The sequence below is a fragment of the Bicyclus anynana genome, chromosome 4 (assembly GCF_947172395.1).
Source record: "Bicyclus anynana chromosome 4, ilBicAnyn1.1, whole genome shotgun sequence".
In the NCBI taxonomy this organism is placed as follows: domain Eukaryota; kingdom Metazoa; phylum Arthropoda; class Insecta; order Lepidoptera; family Nymphalidae; genus Bicyclus; species Bicyclus anynana.
The window spans coordinates 1,574,552-1,599,951 of record NC_069086.1 but is presented as its reverse complement, the minus strand read 5'-3'; the positions used below and the strand labels follow the sequence as shown (position 1 = coordinate 1,599,951).

Here is a 25,400-nt window from a genome sequence, read left to right as displayed (position 1 = left end):
CATTTTTATGGGCAAGCCATTGGATTCAGACCGCCATAAACTGTGAGAACAATAACCGCTGGAGTCGAACACTCGTAAAGAATTGCAACACGCCATTTTGTTCTTTATCGACAGGTCGTACGATAAAACTCGCGACTCCATTCTTTGACACTTTCATACATTGTGCTATGGGTCCTACTTGCATGCTTGACAAGTACTTATAAGTACTTTATAGAGTACAGCTGTAGTACCTCAAACTTATCTGATTCGGCCATCGTGAGGAAATCTGCAACTGAAAAATCTTTCTTAGTTCCTGTGTGAAGTCTTAGTTCCTGTGTGAAGTCTGCCAATCTGCATTTAGGCAGCGTGGTGGACTAAACCTAACCCCTCTCATTCTGATAAGAGACTCATGTTCAGCAGTGAGTCATTCACGGGTAGTTAATGATGATGATCTGTCTTTAATATAGTGGTCGTGTTCACCATACGTAAACATTGTTGGAGAAATATTATGTAAGACGGCTTACGATTATGAGAGTCTGGGATACTTATTTTATTTTATGACTAGCTGTCGCCGCGCAGTTTCACCCGCGTGGTTCCCGTAGAAGTACAGGGACAATAAACCTATAACCTTCCTCGATATATAGGCTATCTAACACTGAAAGAATTTTTCCAATCAGACCAGTAGTTCCTGAGATAAGCGCATTCAATCAAACAAACTCTTCAGCTTTATAACATTAGTACATATGAAGGTTTTGCTTTAGCTGTATTAATACGGTATACAGGCAATTGAATAAGTGCGTTATTTGTGAAACTAAATGAGTGTTATCAACGCAGAAAAATTTTCAAAATATCACCTGCCAATGTGTTTGCTGTATACTCGTATGTTTTTGATAACCGATTTTCGATGTTGTATTTGTTTCCTATATCGCTCTAAATAATTTTAATAAGCGTTTTTTTTGCTGACAACACAGAAATGCGCTTGTCATGTTACCTTACAACTACAACAAAAGCAAAACCGTCAATAAAATATCTTTATATTCGGGCAAAGGACAGTCAAATGCTAATATAATTTCGCCGGTCTACTGCTCTGAGTAGCCGCTTGCTCTGGTTCCATCTCGCTTTGAACAAAGTGCTCGATGGAATCATTTACTCGCTTGAGACGTCTACGAAGAATTTCAATTTGTGACTGTACGACAATTGGATTGTAGTTGGATATAGATTTATATACTACTAGCGGTCGTTTGCGACTTCGTCCGCGTGGAATTCAGTTTTCCACAAATTCCGCGGGAACCATGGATTTTTCCGAGACGAAAAGTAGCCTATGTGTCCAGAGTAAAATCTATTTCCATTCCAAATTTCAGCCAAATCGCTTCAGTAGCCGCACACACACAAAAACTTTCGCCTTTATAATAATAGGGTGACGTGATACCGTATGTGAACTGGTAACATCCTACTAATAATTATTATACTTATATTTTCCATTTTATATGGCGGTCTAGCTTTGGTTTTCTTAGAACAGATAGGCGTTGGACAAGACCGGAGAGGAGAGTGAAACAGGAGAGTCAGCAATACAGAAACAGATATTTGCATTATCAATTTTGTTGCGCACCGGTTTTTACTAAACTGGATTTGATCCCATACCCCTCCTCATGTATATTTTTTTATACTTTAACTATGCATTTCTACTGTGCTGACATTACTTTTGCATACAGATATAAACGTGCTACTCGACTACTCGTGTAACCTTATGAGAACATCATCATTTAATTTATCATTCATTAAATAGTTTTATATTTTAATACTAGCGGACGCCCGCGACTTCGTTCGCCGTTAGACCTTTTTAGTCCAGCTCTTACAGTTTCCCTTCACTGCTCTGCTCCTATTAATCATAGCGTGATAAAAAGTACTCTATAACCTGCCCAAGAGTATGATAAATAATTGTACCAAGTTTCATTAAAATCCGTCGAGTAGTTTTTGTTACTATAACAAACACTACTGACAGACAGACAAAAAATTTACTGATTGCTTTTTAGGCATCACTATCGATCACTAATCACACCCTGATAGTTATTTTGGAAATATATTTCATGTACAGTATTGTTTATTTCATTCATCGTGATTTTCATTACGCTAGTTTAAATATTGAAAAGTTTCAACAAGGCTTTCGCTTATGGCTTGTGATGTGTATCTAAAAATGGCTGAAGTTGAATCATAGGCTTTAGTCGGTAATTGGCGGCTTACGTGGTGGTCTTATACACTTCTGTTTCTCTGTTGTTCTAACGGCTATTACTAGAAAAATCTCCTGTACTATTTGCAATTTAAATATTTAGAAATACGACGATTTTATGAAGTGTTTGAGCACTGGATTGATTTGAAAATGGATGATGATAATTTGGACTGGAAACCAAAAGGTACGAGTAATTAAATAGTTTTAATACATAATTCTCAACCATCTGTGGGCATTTACTAAGAGTGCAGGTGTCTATAAGTATCTTTAAATAAAGAGTAAACAGGTATCTTTTGGGCAAGCACGTTCCACCATAGCCTTTTTCATTTACCATCAGGCATGTAGCTTTTTCATACAAAGATAAGAGTTGAATTAAAGATTGTTTAATTAGTAGATAGAGTTTTAATAAACTAAACAACAGCGCCCAGAAAAAGTGATATTTTAGCCTGCATTATATAATTAGGTGGCTATGTTATATGATGGTAAATGTGGAATAGTTGGCACACGTTTTGATGATGAATGTTAAATTACTTAAAGTAAGAACATTTCACATTATATTGTACTTGTTTAGTTACAAACAAAATCCAAAAGCCTGATAACCGAGGGTATGGCTAATACGTGGGCTACCTACTACAAATACAAAAATATTCATAATATGCCAACTGTTAACTCAAAACGTAACACTCGATGTTTTACTCAATATTTGCATGACCAGAGAATACAAAATGTGCAAAAAGTAAATCAAGTATTTCTAGTTTATACAGTCCATGCAATAAAACTACAGAGCCAGCAAATACAAAATATCATTTATATAGTGCGCGTACCAGTGAGATGTTACTAAGTCTAGAGCTTGCACTGTGCGAGTTTAACTTTGTGATTGTGGCTATAGGTGTGCCTTATCATAGACTTCATCATTGCTTTCTAATAGTAATTTTATAGTCAAACGCGAGCATTCACACAAATTTCACACCGTAAAAAACTAATCACACAATCTTATTTGAAATATTCACGAAGAAAATGTTATATTATGGAATTTTTTTTTATATACAATATCGTTAGCCAAAAATCGAACTAAGCGGTAAAATAATAATTAAACTATAAACTATAATTATTCTATACTTATAAAACTGTAACAGGTCAAATTCTGTACATTGAAGATATTGTGAAAATTTTTATTGAAGGGCTTTATACAATCGATACTATAATATACGAGAGACGTTGATATTTTTCTCTAATAGATTAAGTGGAAAACATAAATTTGTAAAAATACTCAGAAATATAGTAGAAAATATCAATTTTGTATATGTTTTGCAACTGCATCACAGAATTATATTTGGCCTATGGCATATAAATATGATGACCTATGGTTCCGAGACTTGGTCGCTAACTATGGGCCTCATAAGAAGGCTCAGAGTCACACAGCGGGCGATGGAACGAGCTATGTTAGGAGTATCTCTGCGTGATCGAATCAGAAATGAGGAGATCCGCAGAAGAACCAAAGTCACCGACATAGCTCAACGAGTTGCGAAGCTGAAGTGGCAATGGGCGGGGCACATAGTGCGAAGAGCCGATGGACGTTGGGGTCCCAAAGTGCTGGAATGGCGACCCCGCACTAGTAAGCGCAGTGTTGGCCGACCCCCCACCAGGTGGACTGACGACATCAAGCGAATCGCAGGGATTCGCTGGATGCAGTTGGCTCAGTATCGTGATGTTTGGAAGTCCCTACAAAAGGCCTATGTCCTGCAGTGGACGTCCATCGGCTGATATGATGATGATGATCACAGAATTATACTAGATGGAGATCTCTATTGGGAGCAAGGTCTGAAAGTTACACGTACGGTTTAAAAGTTACCCAGTGATGAGTGGGTCATATAATATCATACCAGCTTCACCAAATAAGATGTTGAGTATATTAAATATCTCTAGAAATATTAACATCTCACTGACGTAAACCTAGTTTTGATTCCGTTTGAAATATAAAAGCATTTATTTAAAAAAAATGTGCAATGCATATAGGTACAGGAGAAAAAAGTAGGTATATCCAAAGAGCAAAATACGTGCATACATTTATAACTATTACTTTTACTAGTTCATAGTCCAAACAGACTAGTTCACTGGTCCGCGGGAAAAATAAAATGGTGCTTTCGGTAAATAAATCGTGTACCGAAAACATAACGGTATTTTTTAAATCAAACGGCGCCATTTTGAAATATGGCCGCGGTTTATATTGCTTTAGCGCACGGAGTCGAGGCACGATCGGTTCTAAAAATAAGAAGATTAATTTCCTATATAGCGTGTAGGTGGCAAACTTCAATAGGTTTTTTAAAAATGTTTTTAATTTATCAATTAGTATTACTATTTGTTTTTTTTTTTGTATCTATTATTTGACGAGATCATATTTACTCGTACGTGGGGATAAAACAATGAGAAATGTTTAAAAATATTCAACTGACTGGTAGACCATAAGGATGAGAAAAGGAGCAGAGGAAGGCAGTCAAAGAAATGACATGATTATTCTAAGAAAGTAGCAGGACCGGATTGGTTAATAATGGCAAACGACAAAATCAAGTTTTATAAGTTAAAAAATGCCAATGAACCAAATCGAAAGGAAAGATAAAAAGCAAGATAAAATGAATAAAAAAAACACTTTCTGAATTCCAACCTCGTTGTGGTGTTTTCAAGTTTTTGAATCATGAAGAAGGGTCCGTGTCCTAGAACCTTTGCTAGAGGCCTTTGAATTTTGTTCGTTTATGGTGTTTCTCAAAGAAGTACTGCGAATTTAAATGACTGAGTAAAATATAAAAAATACGTTCTATACATAGATGGTCTGTAACGTTGAAACCCGCTACCTCCACAGAACAAACTTCATAATTAGCTCACCTATGGTCGGAGCATAGACTGACAAATTTTCAGACTTCTTTGAATGGAGTAAGTCTGGCTATCGCAGATCCTCGTTCTAATATATCCAATAGGTACATAGCTATTGGAAATAGTGACAAATATCAAGATTTTATGGTACCATCGAAATTTATAACTATAAACCTGACGGCTAAAGCAAAGTGTGGAATAATGTAACATGCACACAAGCACCGCAAACCTAACACAACCTTGAGTTAAATTGCTCAGTGTTAAAACTCTTCCTACGTGTTCTATCGACGGATTGCAAGCGCCGTATATGCATCCATTTGATATCAACTACCGTCTTTGGTGTGACGTGTTTTATCAATCACTTGTGCCGCTGTAATAGCCTTATTGATTGAAAGTAATTAGAATCGTTTTGGCGTAAAATACAAGTGGAATTAAGTTTGTTTGTGCCCTCATTACAATTTGTGCGAAGCTAGTCGTACGATTAAAATAAACCAATTCGTACGGTTTACGTGTAAACAGTCACTTCCTTGTGCGAATGTTACATTTATCATCGGCAAAAATCTAGTGGTTTTAAATTGAAGTTCTAGAGATAACTCTGGGAGATAATAGCTGGTGTTTTATACTGATTACTATACAAATGATGAGTTTGACTCAATTTTCTAGTCGGTGCACACTGGTGATATGCGCGGGGGCGTTAAATTCATAGATGTAATACCTGCCCGGAAGACTCATCACGAACCTATAGGGGTACTCTAAAAGGAATTTACCATTCTGTACAATTTGTACGTATAATGCTTACCCTAGTTGTGCGCTTGCCCACACTTGCTCACCAGTGTACACGGCACACAACGTCGTGGATCAAACACAGAGAAAGCTCAAAATAGTATAGACTCGTCATCAAAGTAAAGATCAAATCAAAGTCAAATACCTAAAGCCTAAGGCTGCCAGTCCACCGGAACGGAGCGAGGCAGCGGAGCCGAGAAACGGAGAAATATTAACTCCGCTCCGCAATAGTCCGTTCCTCCGCAATGCTCCCTCGCTCCGCTCTGGTGGACAGGCAGCTTAAATATACTCAGAGGCACAATTATCCGCCCTCTATAATATGACGCGAGTATATTAAAGATATAAAATGGTTTAGGTTACAAATCTATCTAATTATAATGTAGTCCACAATATTTGTCAGAAATTGTTTCTATTTAAAAAAGCACTAGATAAAAGCGAGCTTAATTAGTAAAGAAAATTTCAAACATACGAAAAGATGCAACCTAAACATAAACTACAAATTTTTACTCATATTTTTGTGTGAGAACTGTGAGAACACGGGGATAAAATGTAGCCTGTGACACTCACAAATAACGTGGCTTTCTGGTAGTGGAACTTTCTAAGTCGGTTTAAATATATCGAGAGATACAATATGTTATCGCCGTTTAGTGTTGGAAATAGTAGTCTGTGACGGATATGACGTCGCTCGATCTCGTGTTGGCTTCAGTGTGCTCGTGGCGTTCGTTGGGATAGTCGGGGAGAGTGACTTGAGTGGAAAAGGGGAGTGTTTGATATCAGTCAAAGGATCCTTTAACCCTACACACATCGTTCGATAGTACGTGACTCCACTCAAGGTCATTCTCTGCCATTCTAGGGTCTTATTTTGGTTACTGTTTGATTTGTTAATTAAGTTGTCCTGACAAGTGTTGTGAATCATAACCTTTGTTCGACATTAGTTTTCTTATATTTGTAATCACTTTTGAGTCCTATAATAAATACCACAAACTTCACTTCCTAATATTAGTATAAATATACAAACCCATATTTTTAATTGATTTACACATATACGTAGAATTTATTACTAAAGCAAACTATAATCTTCTTACACAATAGTATTCATGCTAAGAAGGTAATTTGTATTATATTATATATAATATATATAATTTGTATGCTAAGAAGGTAATAGTATTTTCAAAGTGACTTTAATAAGACAGTAGGATGGGGTTCAAAACCATTGGAAGGAAGTTCTGAATAAATAAACGGTAACAATACATTCCAATGAGTTTTTTTTATTTAACGAGATATTAATAACACAATATTATGCTTCTCCCAGTAAATAAATACTAAGGAGTCTAAAGGAAATTAAAACTAGTAAAATATACTCCGACTTAGCTCCGTGAGTAGGTTCGAAAAATTTGTAAAATAAAAATTCAAGTTTTCAGAAGTCAAATTATAATTGAACCGGTACACCGGTAGTGGTTTAAAATGCTTCGAGGTATTACCGAACGTGCAATTTTACACGTTGAAGGTAAGTTTCCTATTTCATTTAAATTAAAATGTAGGTACTTCACTGTACTGAAATGTTACTTTTTAGTCGATTTAAAAAAATCAATTGATTGACATAATCCCCAAATTACAAAGAGCAGAAGAAACATAATAATTAAAAAAAGCTTTTGTTTTGATTGATTGATTACTCTGCCATCTTTTGAGTAATTAGGGTCCAGGATTTTCTTACAATTGTGAGTCGCAAAGCTTAAATGGCAATGGGCAGGGCAAAAAACTCAATTAACCGATAGATGTTGGAGTCCCGAGGTGCTCCGATGACGAGCCCGCACTGAAAAACGCAGTGTTGGTCGGCCCCTTAGGTGACCGACTAGATTAGGTGGACTGACGACATCTACCAGGTTACATTGAGCTATGATGCTGTAAACCGTGGTGTTTGAAAGTCACAAAAGAAGCCTATGTCCAGCTGTGGATGTCCATTGACTGATTATGATGAATTGATGAACGGTTTGCTAGTTGGGGCGTTAAAAAGTTACAAACGTTCACACAAACTTTCGCGCTTATAATATTAGTTCCTGTAGGTTAATCAAAATTATGCTAGTCTGTACCTCGTGTATTAACATGAGGTATAATCAGTCCTGGATTAACCTATAAGCGATTTAATCAATTGCTCAGAGCATCCTGTTAAAGGGGCACCAAAGACGACCGAGAAAAAAAAGACTCGACGTATACGAAAGTTTAACAAAATTAAAAATCAGCGCGTATTTTTTTATAATTATTTAAATATTTTATTGTAGTTTACTTAAAGATACATAGGCCCATAGGAGAAGATTGCTTAAAGCATCAAGTTTCGTTAATCCAGCACTGGTCATAATAGAGAAATTAACTTGAAATACGTGAAGCAGAGAACAAAAGCTATTTAAATACCAATAGGGAATAGACGTTATAAACTCTTCATTGTTCCACACGGCACGGTAAACGGCCTCGATAGCTTGGAATAAACACTTTACCACACAATTTTCTATCGTGACATGAATGCAATTACCAAGGGCCTCACATTTCACATTCGCACTCACACCCATTTCCTTGGTGTATTCACTTTGAATCAATTCAGTATCGTTCTGTTCCAATATAGCCTTCGGAAATGCATAGAACCAGTGGAGTTCGTACGCTTGATGCATTCACATATCGCGTAACGCGTTCTATGAAATTAAAATCATATGCGTTTGTTCCAAGTAGCCTTAGTATACAAGTATTTTTGTAAAGAATCCCTCTATCAGTGAATAGTGACTTTACCACTGGTTAGAAAACCAAATTCTATTAAGAAGAGACGACACAAGAAACTCAAGAGTTGCTCTTTTTATAACAAAAAAATAATATCTTCCAAGTACTATTCAGTTTTAGACACATTTCTTGAATTCTTGAATTGCTAGTCCGAAACTATAGAATAAGTTATGAAAGTATTCAGCTTTTAGTTATCAAATCAAGAAGTACTATTATTTCGCGTATTAACAAACGAAAACTCTCAGAATTAAAGCTTTATTACGCTTGATTTAAATAGAATTAAAGTAATTCTGTCTCTAAATTACTTTACAAACTGATTTAAGCAAAGTTTATCGTCGTAGTTTGAATTCAGTTAACTTAAAATCTTTGTTTAATTTCATTTATCTTCTCAATTGGTTAATTCAAAAATAAATCTGAAGATTTTAATATTAAAAACAAAAGCATGATTAGAAAAAACGTTTTAGGAACATCGCAAGAGGAAATATACGGTGGGATATTTTTTTGTGTTTTTGGGAGTTTTTGATATTATTTCGTACTAGTTATGTTATTGATTGTAGCTTTGAAACGCAACGTCAATTTAAAGATACCCTCCTTTTCTATAAAATTTGATATATTTAGTTTAACTTAATTTTTGATTTCAATAAAACAACTACATATATGTACCAAAGTAGCGTTGATAATTAAAAAATAAATCGTTTGATTATCCTGGTTATAAATGTATAATTAAACTGTGACATTGTCATGTCACAATTTAATTATATTATACTATGATCGTATGATGGGAATAATATTATAGTATGATGATAGTGACTCTTACATCTTTGCAAAATACTGTTCGAAAAACTCAATATTGCGGGTAGTACAGTTTCAAAGACAAGTACACAAACCAAGATACGTGTAAATCTATACCTTATTCTTCTCTAATTTCTTAATTTTCTTGAATAACTTTTCATAAAGATCTTCACTTCTACTTCACTAACAATTTGTAAATTATTGATGCATTGTGGGTTGACACGACATGCGTTCGAGGTTAACACTTAAAATAAAAAGGGGGATAATATCCCATCACTGACAGCAAAGTGAATGTTTAATATTTTTAGTTTTCTTATTACCCTTAAATAAAGTGCTTGATTGGCAAACCACGGAGGGTATTACAAGTATTATTTTACTAATATAGAAAGAGAGAGACGAATGTCTTAGCATTCCATGGATTCACTGTGCGGGTGCCGGATCCATCGGAGCAGAGTCCTGGACTTGTGACCACAGGACGTAGGGTTAAGGAATTCCTTGACAATCGATTAACACTCCCCTCTGCTCGTGTTTTTTTCACTGTCTAGCAAAATTTGGTAAGATCCTATAAGAGCAGCTTTGGATACCTGTTCTGTTATCGCCGCGTTGCAACGACTTGCAGTACGGACGGCTTCAGTGTGCTCGTGGTGTTCGAGCCGTCCACGTCTCTTGTTGTGTAATTCTTTATGGGTTACTTGGCATAGGCGGGAGTGACTTGAGTGGAAAAGGGGAGTGCTTGTTAACAGTCAAAGGATCCTTTAACCCTACACACAACGTTCACAAGTGAGTGACTTCACTCAAGGTCATTCTCTGCCATTCTAGGGTCTTATTTTGGTTACAGTTTGATTTGTTAATTAAGTTGTCCTGACAAATGTTTTGAACCTTTGTTCGACATTAGTTTTCTTATTCTTGTAATCACTTTTGAGTTTGCTAAAAGTTCTAATCTCTAAAAAATGCTAAAAGAACTTGCAGCAGTTCTAAAGAGTATTAATTCTGCAATATGATTAACGTAATTTGATTCGCAGAACGTGTACTATACGCAAGGAATCGGCAGCCGGGAGCGAGGCCTGCGGTGGTGGGCGGCACGGCCATAACGGAGGAATTGGCTGGCGTAAGTACAAAAATTCTGTACAAATGAAATTCATCAAATCAATGAAATAATTGCAATTGGTTTTCATAATATTATTTAAATGACAATATGCCATATTTATTTCTAAAACTTTAAATTAATATTAATGGAGGAAAAAGATGACATTTCATCAATATTTTTATCGATCAATCTTCCTTTCTCACTTTCCACGCTGTGAAACAGAAGCGTTAGCTTTAGTGTTCTATGTGGTACAGATTATTGTTTGTGTGTAAAACTGAAGTAGTGATAGGAAAGCAGAAACTCACCCCTCCCGTTTACGTTCCGGTACGATGCTGGGTAGAAACTTGTGCCTCTTCCAAAAAAGCCCGCTTCCATCTTAGACTGCATCGCCACTTAACATCAGATGAGATTGCAGAGACAATGGCTCGTGGCGTGTATTTTAGGCCTAGGTACTAACATGGAGACATTGTTGTACAGGAACTTCGTATTATTGCTTTCGGGACGGCATCATGCCCTCCTCGTGGTGAATGGATCCACACTCCGCTGGTCATGAGACCCTCGGAACAGCCCCTGGCGTACGGTCTGGCGGCTCAACGGAACGGCACCAGGTCCTTGCTGTCGGCTCTACAGGCTCATATCATCAAGTGGCTACTGTTTGATTCGAGGCCCATGACAAAGGATAACAAGTCTGCTGAACCACCGGAAAGGTACTGTTCTAAGGATTATTACAAGTTTTGCTACTTCGATGTCATGTTAATGCAATCTTTAACTACTTCGATGTCATCTTGGATGCAAGGGAACCCTAATTCTTAATTAATATTACAATGTGGTAAGATTTTTTTTTTGTGATTTAACTACCTACTTCCGGAAATTTCTCGAAATAAATAAATACTAAACATTTTATTACCCGACCTAGAAATCTAAACCAAGGCCCCATGATACTTCGCCGAACAGGTTAATCACTTGATCAATGAGGTATTGTTTTATTTTGTTTATTTATTTGCCTGAATCTGTATTAGTCTGACTACAGATACTAGTGAGATCAAAAGTTCTTTCTTAAGCTGCAACTTTTTTGTAAATTGCAATTATTCGAACGTTTATTTTGCGAAGAACTATTTAACATTTTAACATGGTCTCTTACGAAATATCCAGAGCAACGTGAACGTAACATTTACATGACAAAGCCGCTCAATATATTGTGATAGGTTTCACAGTATTCACTCCTGCAGAGGCGCTCCCAACGCACTATACTTTTGTAAATCAGCCATTTCAATTTGAATGATATTAGGGATCGCTCACACCTAACGTATACTTAGCCTCCTGATTTTCTGTACATGATGAAATTTTGATCACACTAAAGCACTTCGTGACGTAGGCGCCCACGAATCACGATCACTAGACAGTGGTGCGCCGTGGTCGCTAGCTACTGATCCACTACGACCACGTCCGGTCGTGAAGCGTCCATCGGCTTTCTGCATTCGGTATTCTGCTCGCACAATACTGACTGTCGCATTTACCCTCACATAACTAGTACGAAAACGCTCATAGCAAACTATACGTAACTAAATTGCAACAACCCTGTCCGCGGTGTTATTCGGTGCAGCCAACTTCGCAATGTTCGGTTTCTTCAGTAAACTTAGTAGTAGCGTTCAGTGGTCGAAGTCGTCGCCGACTAATGCGCAAGATGTATTATATTGCATAGTCAAAACTTTAGGAGATTAATAAACTAAACTAGCAAAATACTCGTACCTGTACTACTTATAATAAACTTGAAGGGGTAAAAGGCAACCACCTTATTTACTGTCGGAATTATATAATATTAGTTACTAGCGTCAGAAAAACAAAAATGTCTTACGGAACTCTATATTTTTTTTTTTCAGAATAAAATTTACCCTATGTTACTTGCGGATAATGTAGCTTTCGAATGGTGAAAGAATTTTTAAAATCGGCCTATTAGTTTTTGAGCCTATTCATTACAAACAAACATACAAACAAAGTTTTCCTCGATATAATATTAGTGTAAATTATTACAGTTATTATGACTTTTTATAATATTTGCAACTTTACTTTGTGTATCAAAAAATTCCTAACAAAAAATATTGTCTGAAACCAAAATTATTTCGCTAAGTAAAGCCTAAACGTAGCCAATATTTTCAACTCTTTACATCATACGGATAGAATTCCACCTCGCGCGGATTTTGTCAAACAATTTTCCTAAGCTGGTACGTTTCTAGAATGATTTTCTGAGCCGTACAATAATTCAAGAGGAGTGGATACGGAGATAGTACAATATTGTAGGGGACAGAATAAAATAACGGGATTCCTTCGGCTTCAAAAACCTTCGTTGCTTGTAACTGTATTGGAGTATAGGTATTTATTACAAGGTTACAATTAAACTATAACTTTGCTTTGCTAACTTTTGTTTGTTCCATCTTTGTTTGTTTAGGAAAATTTAGGCCTTTGCTACTGAACTTTAAACCAGTCATTCCTAATTGATTGAGCTGAAATTGAAAACCTAAAATAAAAAACTGATACAAATGTCGTTGTTATTAAAAAATATACATTTTTACCTTGCTGTATCTGTATATGAATAGTAACCACCGTACCTGTAATACCAGTCATGTGGAAACGTACGTGGTACGTAACGCCATAGAGTAACATCAGGCGACCAGACCAAGAGATAGGAGTTGAGTTTGAAGAGATGTTTATTTATTTCCTTAAGTGAGTCCTTTACTACAATCTCACTATAAGTTTATCCTACCTATATATCTAACGGTTTATACGCGGCATTTAACCGGAACGCTAAATTGCTTGGCAGTACATCTTTGCCATAGCCTTTGCCTGTTAACTAGCCATAGCATTTGCCTGTTCAGAATCAGGAAGCCATCGACTCCGATCAAAATACATACTACAACTAAATACAGTCAGTTGAATCTAATTTGCTTCGATATAAAATCCATCACATAATACCAAAAAGCAAAAAAGCGCTGTAAACGCTAGTTTCCCATTATGATATAAAGCATATTGGTTTTGATCGTGAAACCCGATACTAAAGCGTTATGGCGCTGTAAATTTGCAGTGAAGTGAAGATGTGCCGGCGGAAATAGTGACTTGGCTCCCATAAATTGTGTGGACTTAAAATTTAATATGGCTTTGTCATTGTTTATTGTCGAATGTGGAAATTTATTTTTATACCTTAACCTGGTAAGGAGTAAAAATAAATTGATACTACCCGTAGTATCATTAAATTGTTGGCTTAAATAAATTGTTTACGGATAAAAATAATAAATCGATCTTTTTGTTTGGTTGACTGATCTATATTACACTAACTGACGCCCGCGATTTCGTCCACGTGGAATTCAGTTTTTCACAAATCCCGCGGGCACCATGGATATTTCCGGGATGAAAACTATTTCCATTCCAAATTTTAACCGAATCGCTTTAGTAGCCGCAGCGTAAAAGAGGAATAAACATACACACTTACACACAAACTTTCGCCTTTAAAATATTAATGTGACACTCATATTAGTAGGAAGTAGGATGAAAACTGAACTACTATATAATTATTGAATCCCTTTAAAGTGGGAGTATACTTCGAATATGTAGGTTTTTTTTTGGCATAAAGGGCCTTTTTTATGATTTCACAGCCGCTCGACGTAGACAAAATGTCAACCTCAGAACACCTAGCACCTAGGGCGTATAAATCAAACGTGATTTCAATTGACATATGAATATTCCACAGTTACCTACGCCCCTCGGAGGAGCGCCAAGAAGAAGCTCTGTGGCGCGCCTGCAGTGAAGTGATATGGCGCTGCGGTGACGGATCGACTTCGCAAACCGAAGCCAAGGTCACAGTCGCGCTGCCTACGACCACAGCCTACGTGCAACACAGTCCTCAGTATTACCAGGATGGGATTACTGAAATGGTGAGCTTATCTATTACACTATGTGTAAGTGCAAATTATTGAGTTAAAGCATTGTATGGAATGAATATCTTGGCGATTGACCGCGCGGGTGCCGGGTCAATCGTGTGAAAGAGAGAAACCGAGCAGAGCCTGGGTTTGTGACTACAGGTGTAGGGATAAGGATTCTAACAAAAATGTTGTAAATGAAACGCCAAAACTGGCACATTGAAACCAACTAGATTACGCTTTGCATATAGGTACGAATAGGTACGAGTATGTCACTTTTTCATTTAGATATGCTGTTTTTACGCTTTGTGAGTTGTTGCGCTATTTATTTACGAGTATGATTGCCGGATCCATTGTAGATAACGCACTCTTACTGTTAGTGCTCAATTTTAGTACAAGCTTGTCGCCAATAGACAAACGAACGGCAATGGAAATGCAGAGCTATTGAGAAAAGCGTTGCTCAAATGGCGTAATAATGATAGTTTCAATCGAACCATAGTGAAGGACCATGGCGGAATGGATTGATCAAAGAGATCGCATATCGTTTATAATGGCTTTGATGAAATGAACGTTGGAAAGGTACCCTATCTCAAACTAAATGAACTATCGATCTAACGTCCAACGCTTCGTTCCAAATGAGCGAAAGGCGCAAAATATCGTATCGATCGAAAGACTGCTCCCTGACTTTTTTATCCGACAACGTTGAAACCGAGGAAGGGTTATGGTTTTAGCAATCAATGAATGTATGTTTATAAAATACGTTCCTCCGTGGCAGCTTATTTATTGTGGGTGGGTATATTAATCATCATCAGGCTATTTTAAGGGCCATGCTTCCCACTCTCTCTCTCTCTTTCACTCTTCTCTTGAGAAGAGCTCTCAATCTTTCAGAGCATTACTCAGAACTCGAACTTTGACCCTCGTAATTGAAAGCCACAATGGCCAACCACTGGACTTACGAGGCAGTTTGTTATTGACGTAGAAATTGTTATCCACAAAGATGCTGCTAGAAGTTTTGTTAATTGATAAAAAAATTGTTGCAGATGAAATAATTAAGTTGTTGAATATGTTTTCAAGCTGCATTTATTCGAGTTTAAGAGTCTGGAGGATCTGCAAATATTTATAAAACGCTACTTATACCTGGTAAGTAAAGTCGCCCAGATATAAATTTAAGGCAATTTCTTGCACAACTCTCAGCAGACAAGGAACCGTGTCATCTGATGTTTAGTGAACACACGTACCACCAGAAGAACCTAAGGCTCCATCGTTACTTTTTATTTTTTTTTATTCTTTATAAGTTAGCCCTTGACTACAATCTCACGTAATCTACGATGGTAAGTCAAGATGCAATCTAAGATGGAAGCTTGCTAACTTGTTAATAGAAGAATGAAAATCCACACCCGTTTCGGTTTCTACACGACATCGTACTGGAACGCTAATCGCTTGGCGATACGTCTTTGTCGGTAGGGTGGTAACTAGCCACGGCCGAAGTCACCCTCCAGCCAAAGCATCAAACTAAACATCAGATGAAATCGCTTTCACTCAAGTTGTAACTATCCATTGAATTAAAAAAAGTAAAACAACTATAAGGGCGTAAATCCAACCTAATAATAAAAAAAAACCCGTGTAACTTTAAATTACCTTACATTCACATTATACGGTAATCGTCTTAGTATAGAGTAGGTATAAGATTTACCCGAAACTTGCCGCGAAAAATCATACACAGCAAATCCGTGAAGCTTCTTAGAAGCGGAGGCTTAAGACTTAAGGCTTTCGCATTGTCGGCTTGCTTAGAACTTTAGCCATTAGGACGCGTTCAAACCGAAAAGCTACTCTTCGTTCTTGAAGAGATGTGACACCCAACAATCCCGTCTGATAAACTACTGGACCAACTGGCCTTGTATTCCATTTTCCATTATTTGTACCAGCTTATTTTTTCACGTGAAGAATGAAAATTTAATAAATATACAATAATTAATAAATATACAATAAATATTACCTTTTTAGTAAATTTGATTCTTAAACAATACTTTATTATTTCGGGAATATCGAATACCTTACCTGTAATTTGAACGTTCCTTAAAACTTGTATTTACTTTTTGATACAGTCTCTGAAAAAAAACTCTGTCTAAATAGAATCAGAAATTTTTGAAAAAAAAAAATGGGATTGACATATCTACACAATTAAATACATCTACTTAATTGTGTAATACAATACAAAACTTAATTTAGAAAAAAAAATTAAAGATTTGTGGTTCTTATGATTTCCATTTATGTGTATTAATCACAGAGATAGTACATAATATGATCGTGTGAGTTTGTAGATATCAGTTCGTTAGCTTCTAAATTTTATATTACAATGTGCCATAGTCAGTGATATAACGGCATCCGAAGAACCTATTTAGAGAGATAGGTACGTATTGGATGGCAATTATAACTAAAAGTCGTAACTTTAATTAAACGGTATAGACGTTTAATACAAAACCGAGGATACAAACAACCAAAACTTTTGTCTTTATAATGTTCCCAGTCTGAAACTAATTAAAGAGAAGTTAAACAAATTTCGCGCTGCGTCGTTGAAAAGTGCCGTCTTCACTCTGTCCGTACTTAGCGAGATAATTGAGTGCTGTTTAAAACAAGTATCACCTGGGTTGCTGTTATTCAGCAGTTTCGATGATATTTAATCGTTTTTGATACTGCTGGAACCTATTCAAGGTTTTTGATAGTGATAGTTAACGCAAAACAGTACAGAGGGGTATCGTTGTCTAAATTAGAGTAACACTTTGCAAGAGAAGACACACTTCCGAAAATGCGGTCTATGCATCCGTCGTACCTAACCTAGAAGCCTTGATTTTAAATGTACAGGCATTGTCTCTAAAATGGTATAGATTTAGGTGTATTGATCATCATCATCATCATTATCAGCCGATAGACGTCCACTGCTGGACATAGGCCTCTTGCATGGGCTTCCAAGCACAACGGGCTCGAGCCGACAGCATCAAGCGGCTCCCTGCAACCCACTTGATATCCTCGGACCACGTAGTGAGGGGTCAACCAACACTGCGCTTGCGGGTTCGCCATTCCAGCACATTGGGACCCCAACGTCCCTCGCCTCTTCGAACTATGTGGCCTGTCCACTGCCACTTCAGTTTCGCGTCCCACTGAACTATGTCAGTGACTTTGGTTCATCTGCGGATCTCCTCATTTCTGATTCGATTACGCAAAGAAACTCCAAGCATAGCTCGCTCTATCGCCCGCTGATTGACTTTGAGGATTCTAATAAGGTCCATAGTTAGCGACCAAGTCTCCGAGTCAAGTTGACCTACGAATTTGAGACTTGGTCGCTAACTTTGGGCCTATAAGTGTATTGAATTATTTTTGTTATTACCTATGTTTTTTTATCGGTAACTTTTCATTTCCTTCTTTTTTATTTATAATTTGTTTAAAAATCAGTTTCAGACAGAAGATGGATCGGGGTCCTTACTGCTTTTGTATGCTTGTATCTTGTCACGAGGTTGCGAGAAGTAAGTATATTTACTATAAGAGTTACATAGACTATTAAGAGCTTTAAGAAATAATTAATTGTACAATATTAAAATAAACGTTTAATTAAATTAATTGAAGTAACTGTAAGCTGTTTGATGATAAGTAATACGTTCAATGTCCGACACATTTTTAGCGTAGACAGCAAAGTAAATAGACATATAAAAAGCATCCTCGATAAAGAGAACACTGCACTCAGTTGATGTAATTCAAAATATACTCAGAGGCACAATAATTATCCAGCCTCTTTAATATGACGCGAGTATATTAAAGTGGGAGGATGCCTATGACTATATTTACGATTTTGATAATTCAACACTAAACTTTACTCTAATCCATTTATATACTTTGAACCAATTCTAAGATAACTGGTTTTCAAACCAAACCTAACATTAAATCGCCTAGTCTCGTTTCTTTACAGATTCTATGAAGAAGTTTTTTTCTTTTTCAAGGGAATGTTAATCTGTCTATTTACTTTCCTGTCTACGAAACAAACAGCGTGTGAATGTAATATGATAGTTTGGTGTTGTAAGATTAGACAAATTACCCAATAACATGGGTTATTAATTCCAGTGTGAAAAAGGACCTCGATGGTAAACTGACATATCTGGTATCAACTCAAGTGGAAGGTTCTCTGAACGTGGCCACTCTACTACTGACCGGACGAGCGACTCCCTATCTACATAACGGAGTGCAATATGTGGGAGATGAAGATCATTACGTAAGAACCGTAGTTTAAGATCTTATCATCACTTTTATCAGTTTATTTAATAAATGGGCCTCTATAGAACTGAGTATTTCTTTTTATAGAAAAGTTGATATGGAGCTTAAACCCACCACGTCCCCCAAAGCGGGTTCGAGAGTTTAAGGTAGAAATGTTTGATTTTGTAACAATTACGAGGCTATTCATGAATTACGTTACATGAATTTGTTATTTTTGACATCTTGTTGTCACAACCCGTCACATTTGTGAGATTTTCTCTCCCTAGTGTGATGTCACATTGTTTGCTATTTCATCCGCATACACTATCGACATCGACTCGAAACAATTTTTAAGTGTTCTGTCACGAAATCTGAAGAAACTCCAGAATTTTAATTTTATATTATGTTTTTTCACAGGCAATGCCACAATTTGGGGTTCTGTCTCGCAGCTCTGTGGGCCTTCTCGTTTGGTACGGGAACGAAGACGGCGTAACCAAGAATGTGACGAAACAAAACCCAGGCTCCCGTTTGAAGACACCGGCTTTACCTATTTGGGTTAGTATACCTTTATTCACATCGCAGATATTGCACATTGGATTACATGCTATTACTAGCACACAAGATGTGAGATTAAGTAAAGATCACATCCTATTAATAATATGAACGAGCATGGATGTATGTTTGTTTGGATGTTTGTAACTCTTTAACGCCGCTACTACTGAGCGATTTAAGCGATATGGCCGAAATTTGGAATGGAGCCTTTAGCAAACCATTATTAAACTTGTATTTTTTTTTTATTCTTTACAAGTTAGCCCTTAACTACAATCTCACCTGATGGTAAGTGATGATGCAATCTAAGATTGAATTGGGCTAACATGTTAGGAGGAGAATGAAATCCACATCCCTTACGGTTTCTACACGACGTCTTTGTCGGTAGGGTGGTAACTAGCCACGGCCAAAGCCAGCCAGACCTGGACCAATTAAGAAAACCTCAATCGGTCCAGCAGGGGATCGAACCCAAGACCTCCGTCTTGTAAGTCCACTGGCCGTCAAAAATCTTTTGGTTTAGTCAGATTCCTTAACCATGTAGTTATCGAAACTTTTATCCAAAATAAAGTCTATTGTGTGATAAAATTAATTTTAATTCAGTTTCCACGTTACAGGTGACGTGCTGTTCGGGCCACTACGGCGTCTTGTTCAATACAAACCGTGAACTACTGCGTAACTACCATGCAGAGAGAAGGTGCTTCGTTTTTTCTTTGTTTCCAATTTTTCTTCTCTTTTCTTTGTCTTTCTTACTTCTTTAATTTAATTTAATTCTGGACCAACGAAGAAGTTAGTGACAAAAATCCCTTGGACAATTTTTATGATCTTTGTATTAGAGTGAGTGGGTTGTATTAACTTCCTAGTTGAATAGAACTATGCCCAGCTGGCCTATTCACTAACTTTGAAGTATATTAGCGACCTCATTTAATTAGTAACCTACCTACCTACAATTATATATTGTTTATATTATATTATATTATATACTGCGTGGTTATACAGGAAGAAATTTTTTTTAGTACAGATATTTTTATATTTTGTACATAAACAAAATTTAATGATCACGTATTTTTTCTTTTTTTTTTTAACTCAAAAATAACAAAGTTATCGTTAGCTAAAGTTTAAACATTTAAACAGAATTTGAGGGTCACCCTATCGCTGTACTAAGTAATAGCACAGTAATAGGCAACTACAAAATCAGCTGGTAGGTACTAGGTTAGCGATCGCCCGCGCCGAGGGCCGTTGACCTTTCTACGTTTATTTATTTTTGTACCTATTATTTTTTATAATAATTAAAGGTCGTCACTTTTGAGTTGAGTATCGATTTTCCCTTCATACTTTATTGGGCTTAGGACCATCAATAATGCGTAGTAATTATAATAAAAATTAAAACAGAGACTATAAAAATTATGAACTTTCGATTGGAATAATGAAATACAAATGATGATTATTATTACGCAAACCGAAGCCGAAGCGATATGACTACTGCCGGTATTTCTTTGTCGGCGTCTTACAAAGTGCCGCCAGCAGTTGCGCAGTTTGTTTGGGAATGTGTCCATTATTTTGTTATTTCTGAGACATAAATTGAAAAAAAAATTTACATAAAATGTATCGAACTGTTTGTAGATTTATGTTCTATTAATGATACAGAACCACGAAAAAAAATGTCCGCACTAAAGTCCGAATCACCCTGTATAACCGGGCGCCGTCTTTGAAGGTAAATCTTATGTTTATTTATTATAACACAATGATATTACAATAATATGAATGGAATATTGATATATGAACTATTTTTTTAAAAGTCGTGAGAAGATGTAGCACAAAATAAATAGTTTTGAAATTATCGAACGTTAAACTTCAAAATCGGTCAAAAGACCCCCGTCCGTCTTTCTAGTGTTAAAGCTCATTTTTAATGAAAATTACATTGTTAATCGGGTAAACCTGCTTACTCTATTTGATCCCTGAAGGGTTGTCAGTAGCAACCGGATGTAACTTTTACCAATAATCTAATTTAGATACATCTAGATAATGGCAACTTTTAATAAATAGTACTCTATATATCTAAATGTTTTATAAACAAAACACCAATTTAAACTGAAATATAAAGGGTGTAAAAATTACACCATTACATCCATCGCAAATGCCTCATTTCTATTAAAGTAATTTATATTCTATTCTCTTTACCATAAGGTTCGATATCCACTATTACACGTGCGGCGGTTGTCACGTTCTGCTCAACGTGGACACTCGGGCACACGAGGACTTGGCCCCGCTGAGAAATGATGACATCACAGCCACTCCGCTTGAGAAACTTATCCACACGAAGTAAGACCATCTGTATGTATTTAGAATATAGAAATAAATCCGTAGTATATAAAATAGTACCTACTAGTATATAAAATACGTAGTAAAACTACGAAGAATGTAGAAATACCTTTATCTGTATTTTCTTTACTAATATTATAAAGAGCTTAAGTATGTGAAGCATCTCTGGATGTATTTAACTGATTTTATATTGTTTTCTTTCATCTCAAGCTGATTAGGTTGAAAACTCATATGGATGGCTTTCTTCCGATATCTTAAACAATTAATAAGGACACATTTCGTGTTCTTATTTCTTGTTATAGGTATTTACATAATTATACTAGCAAACGCCCGGCAGTTTCAATTCTATATTACTGAGTGTCAAAAAAAATATTATAATATATTAGTAATAAAATTTTCAATATAGGTTAGGTAAATTAGGTTACCCCAACCGACCCAACATACAATATTAGTATACCCTCCTTATAATATTAGTATAGGTAAATTAAATACAGGATGCTCGGGAGTATTTCCCTAACTTCAAGGTGTTGACAAGTCCACATAGGAGCCGAACTTTATAACTATTTTTTTATTTTAACCAAAAAAATTTTTGTGTTTCATAAAAAGTAATTCAAATAATTCCGACTATCCACATGTAACACCTTTACCTATCCTTGCATTTTAAAATACGTTATCGTTGTGATAAGACTGTCGATATTGACGAGATATTGCAACTGGCACTTCGCACTTCACTAGTAAGCTACTTCATGATATTTATCAATGAATAGCTCAACGGTAAGAGCAGTTGGACTCATAATCGAGGGGTGGTGGTTCGATCCCCGCCCCGTTAGTCTGTTGTCGTACCCACTCCTAGCACAGTCTTTCCGGACTAGTTGAAGGGAAATGGGAATATTGGTCATATTATAAAAAAAGATATGGCAAATATTCTTTTAAAAAGAATAAGTTTGGCTAGATCATAATATAAGTATGTGCTACGAGGGACACAATTTAAGATCTATTTACAAAAGAAATATTTTTTACTCCAAAACTATTCATTTTAGAACACCCTGTTCCTTAGACATTTTAAATTAATTTTTCTCAGAGAATATAACCCTAGAATTATGGAAAATACTCCCGAGCACTCTGTATAGGTAGGAAGTAAGTCATATTTTGTATTTCAAAAGTAGCTGTACGTTAGATACAAAAAAATCACGTAAAACAATTTGGCGTACGCACCCCGGGTCGTAAGTAAAAAATCCGTTAACATTTCACGATAGTACAAATTATTAAAGTAACTTTTGTAGTTTAGCAAACATCTTGGCAAGTTAAAGTGGCAATGAGCCAGGGCTACTTGGCTCGGGGTCACGCCCTTACTCGGAGCTGATAAACTAATCCCGCCTGCCTCTCAAAACTATTTATTGCCTTTAAACTTTGTATTGGACAAGTGAAATTCGGTGCCTTCGCAGCCGGACAAGCGTATGCAATTATTTACATGAATTTGATAGAATTAATTATTTTACGAAATGAATCTAAGCAATGTTTTTTAACGACAAGTTTCATGGTTTTCATGGCATCGAAATTATTTGCTCAAAAATTTTACATTGATTATGGACGCAGTTTATTTAAACACTCATAAGTTTGAATATACTAACTAAACAACCTCTTACATCTGGACTCAAGTCCTGGTCGAGCTATGAAAAATTGAGAATTCTTTTTTTTAAGAAACTCTTCGTTGAATTAACTAATTACTTTCTCATCAGTTTCCGGAGTTAGAAACTGATGAGAAATTAATTAGTGATGTTAGTGTTAGTGTGTATTTTAGAGCTCATGATCCTTCACAGTGTAACATATTCTATATGCTTTAGAGGGTGCTTGGCGCTGTCGTGAATGTATTTGTTAAATTTTAATTCACCTGAATTAAAAACAATCTAGGTATGATTTTTACTTCGCGTAATTTACTCAATTGTAAATCAAATGGCGATTGTTTTAATTAATGAAAATAATTGAAGAACCTCGGTATCACCCGCGTAGTTTCCTTTTCCGTAGAAATACGGGGATAAAATATAGCCGTAACGTAATCGGATCGGATTCCAAACAATGAAAGAATATTTTACAAATCAGTTTAGTAGTGTTGATTTTTAACCCAAACAAATTTATATTATTAGTATAGAATAAACGTTCGAATTTCAATAGAGTCTAAATTCGTTCAAATTCAGTCAGAATAATATTACTTACAAAATTATTATAACACTGTCCTATTTGAATCAAACAGAGCTCATTTCCTATGACGTCCCTAAAACCTAAGCCTTATAGTCCAGTGCGTAGCGTATTGCACAAACACTAATTGCTACCTGTTTCAGATGGCAGGAAGCCAAGATAACCTGGTCTGGCGCGGTGCCCTTTGCGGGAGACTCGCCGAACTAACGGCTCAGCGTCTAATTGCTTTAGTTATAGCCCGGTATTATTTACTCGTAGATATATCGCCCACGTAGATGCACGTTGATGTTAGAAACCATAATACAAATACACTTCGCTTAGTCTACATATATAAAGGCAGGCGTCCACTGATCGCGTCGTACGTATCTGAGGTATTGTATTTTTAATTTTACAGTACGTTCGATCCGTACGAAGGATCACTGGACGTGGTTTAATGGGATGATTACGCGATACGTATGCGGATCTGTGGAGGCCTACCACTGTAACGAGGTAAAGTATCTAGAATTACTGAACTGATTTTGAAAAATATTTTATCACTAGGAAGCAAAGTATTTTTGTTGTATTCTGACGGTAACGGGTACGTGGGTAAAACCTTCGTCCACGTGGAATTCAGTTTTTCACAAATCACTCAAAAAAATTATTAAAATTATTTCGGGATAAAAGGAAGCCTATGTGTTAATCCCGGGTATTTAAAACGAAGATGATCTATCTGTGTTTTAAATTTCAGCGAAATTGGTTCAGTAGTTATGGCGTCAAAGGGTAACAAACCTCCATACATCCATACAAACTTTCGCGTTTATAATATTAGTAAGATATCGTAGCTTTTACCAACCTTCTAGCGAATAATACACAAACAAAGAAATTATCATTTGTTTTTCTGTGCTATAGCCTAATGTGTGCTTCAATGTACTATAATAATTAACTAGCTTAATATTAAAAAGTAGTAGCGTTAGAACTCTTAGTGGCAGTGGTCGTTGGGATATAATCACCCAATTATGAAGGGTATGATTTCTGGATGATTTTTTTTTATTGATAAAGAATATAATTGAGACTTAAGCTAACTTATCCTATACATAATACCATGCCCAAGTGGAATAGTGGCAAAAATACTGGCTGCATTTCCCCGTTGGTCATGGACAGTCAGGCTGATCCGTTGCGCAAAAAATGAGCCAGCCCTTCCGTCACCATTCGAGGCAAGTAAAAATAATTCAAAACATTTTTTTGTGCAAATAAGTCGGATATTTGGATTCTAACATGATTGTTTATGTAATTCTCTTATATACCGATTTGTGATGATGATAGATATTTTGCAAATTTATTAGTGCAAAAGAATTATGCTCTTCGTGAAATATACTGATATGCCTAAAACAGTGATTTTATTTTACCCCTTCCAGATTATAGATTATAGCTGAAAAAATAAATAAATATAAAAATATCAAAATCCTCACCAATCAAAAATGTTAAAGGTTTTTTTAGGGTCTGTATTGTGTTCAAGTACGCAATACAGTAAAAAAGGCTATTTTTTCCCACTTAAAAATACATGCAATATAAATATGACTTTCTTACCTTTCTATGGTGTAGAAATATCCTTATAGAGTAAAAACAAGTGAAGGTGAAAATTAAAATGCCGAAAAAATTAAATTATTTTTGATTAAATGGTCCACGAATAGCCGTAAAACCT

The 25,400-nt window shown here is 36.1% G+C and overlaps 1 protein-coding gene across 2 annotated transcripts in view; it reads left to right on the top strand.

Moving 5' to 3' along the window:
* The window catches only part of LOC112044585 (inactive ubiquitin carboxyl-terminal hydrolase MINDY-4B), a 34,972-nt gene extending 9,957 nt beyond the window's left edge, over positions 1-25,015 (top strand). The window contains exons 1-11 of one of the 2 annotated variants that reach the window (XM_024080464.2): positions 2,219-2,390; positions 10,438-10,523; positions 10,980-11,209; positions 14,245-14,428; positions 15,488-15,553; positions 17,864-17,934; positions 18,527-18,674; positions 19,073-19,210; positions 19,819-19,898; positions 21,389-21,523; positions 23,863-25,015. In XM_024080464.2, coding sequence (XP_023936232.2) covers positions 2,357-2,390; positions 10,438-10,523; positions 10,980-11,209; positions 14,245-14,428; positions 15,488-15,553; positions 17,864-17,934; positions 18,527-18,674; positions 19,073-19,210; positions 19,819-19,898; positions 21,389-21,523; positions 23,863-23,926 — 1,236 coding nt within the window. In that variant the 5' untranslated portion in view covers positions 2,219-2,356 and the 3' untranslated portion in view covers positions 23,927-25,015. Of the gene's footprint in view, positions 1-2,218; positions 2,391-10,437; positions 10,524-10,979; positions 11,210-14,244; positions 14,429-15,487; positions 15,554-17,863; positions 17,935-18,526; positions 18,675-19,072; positions 19,211-19,818; positions 19,899-21,388; positions 21,524-23,862 lie in introns of those variants that run through there. The other variant, XM_024080457.2, reaches the window with a different exon arrangement.
* Positions 25,016-25,400: the final 385 nt, after the last annotated feature.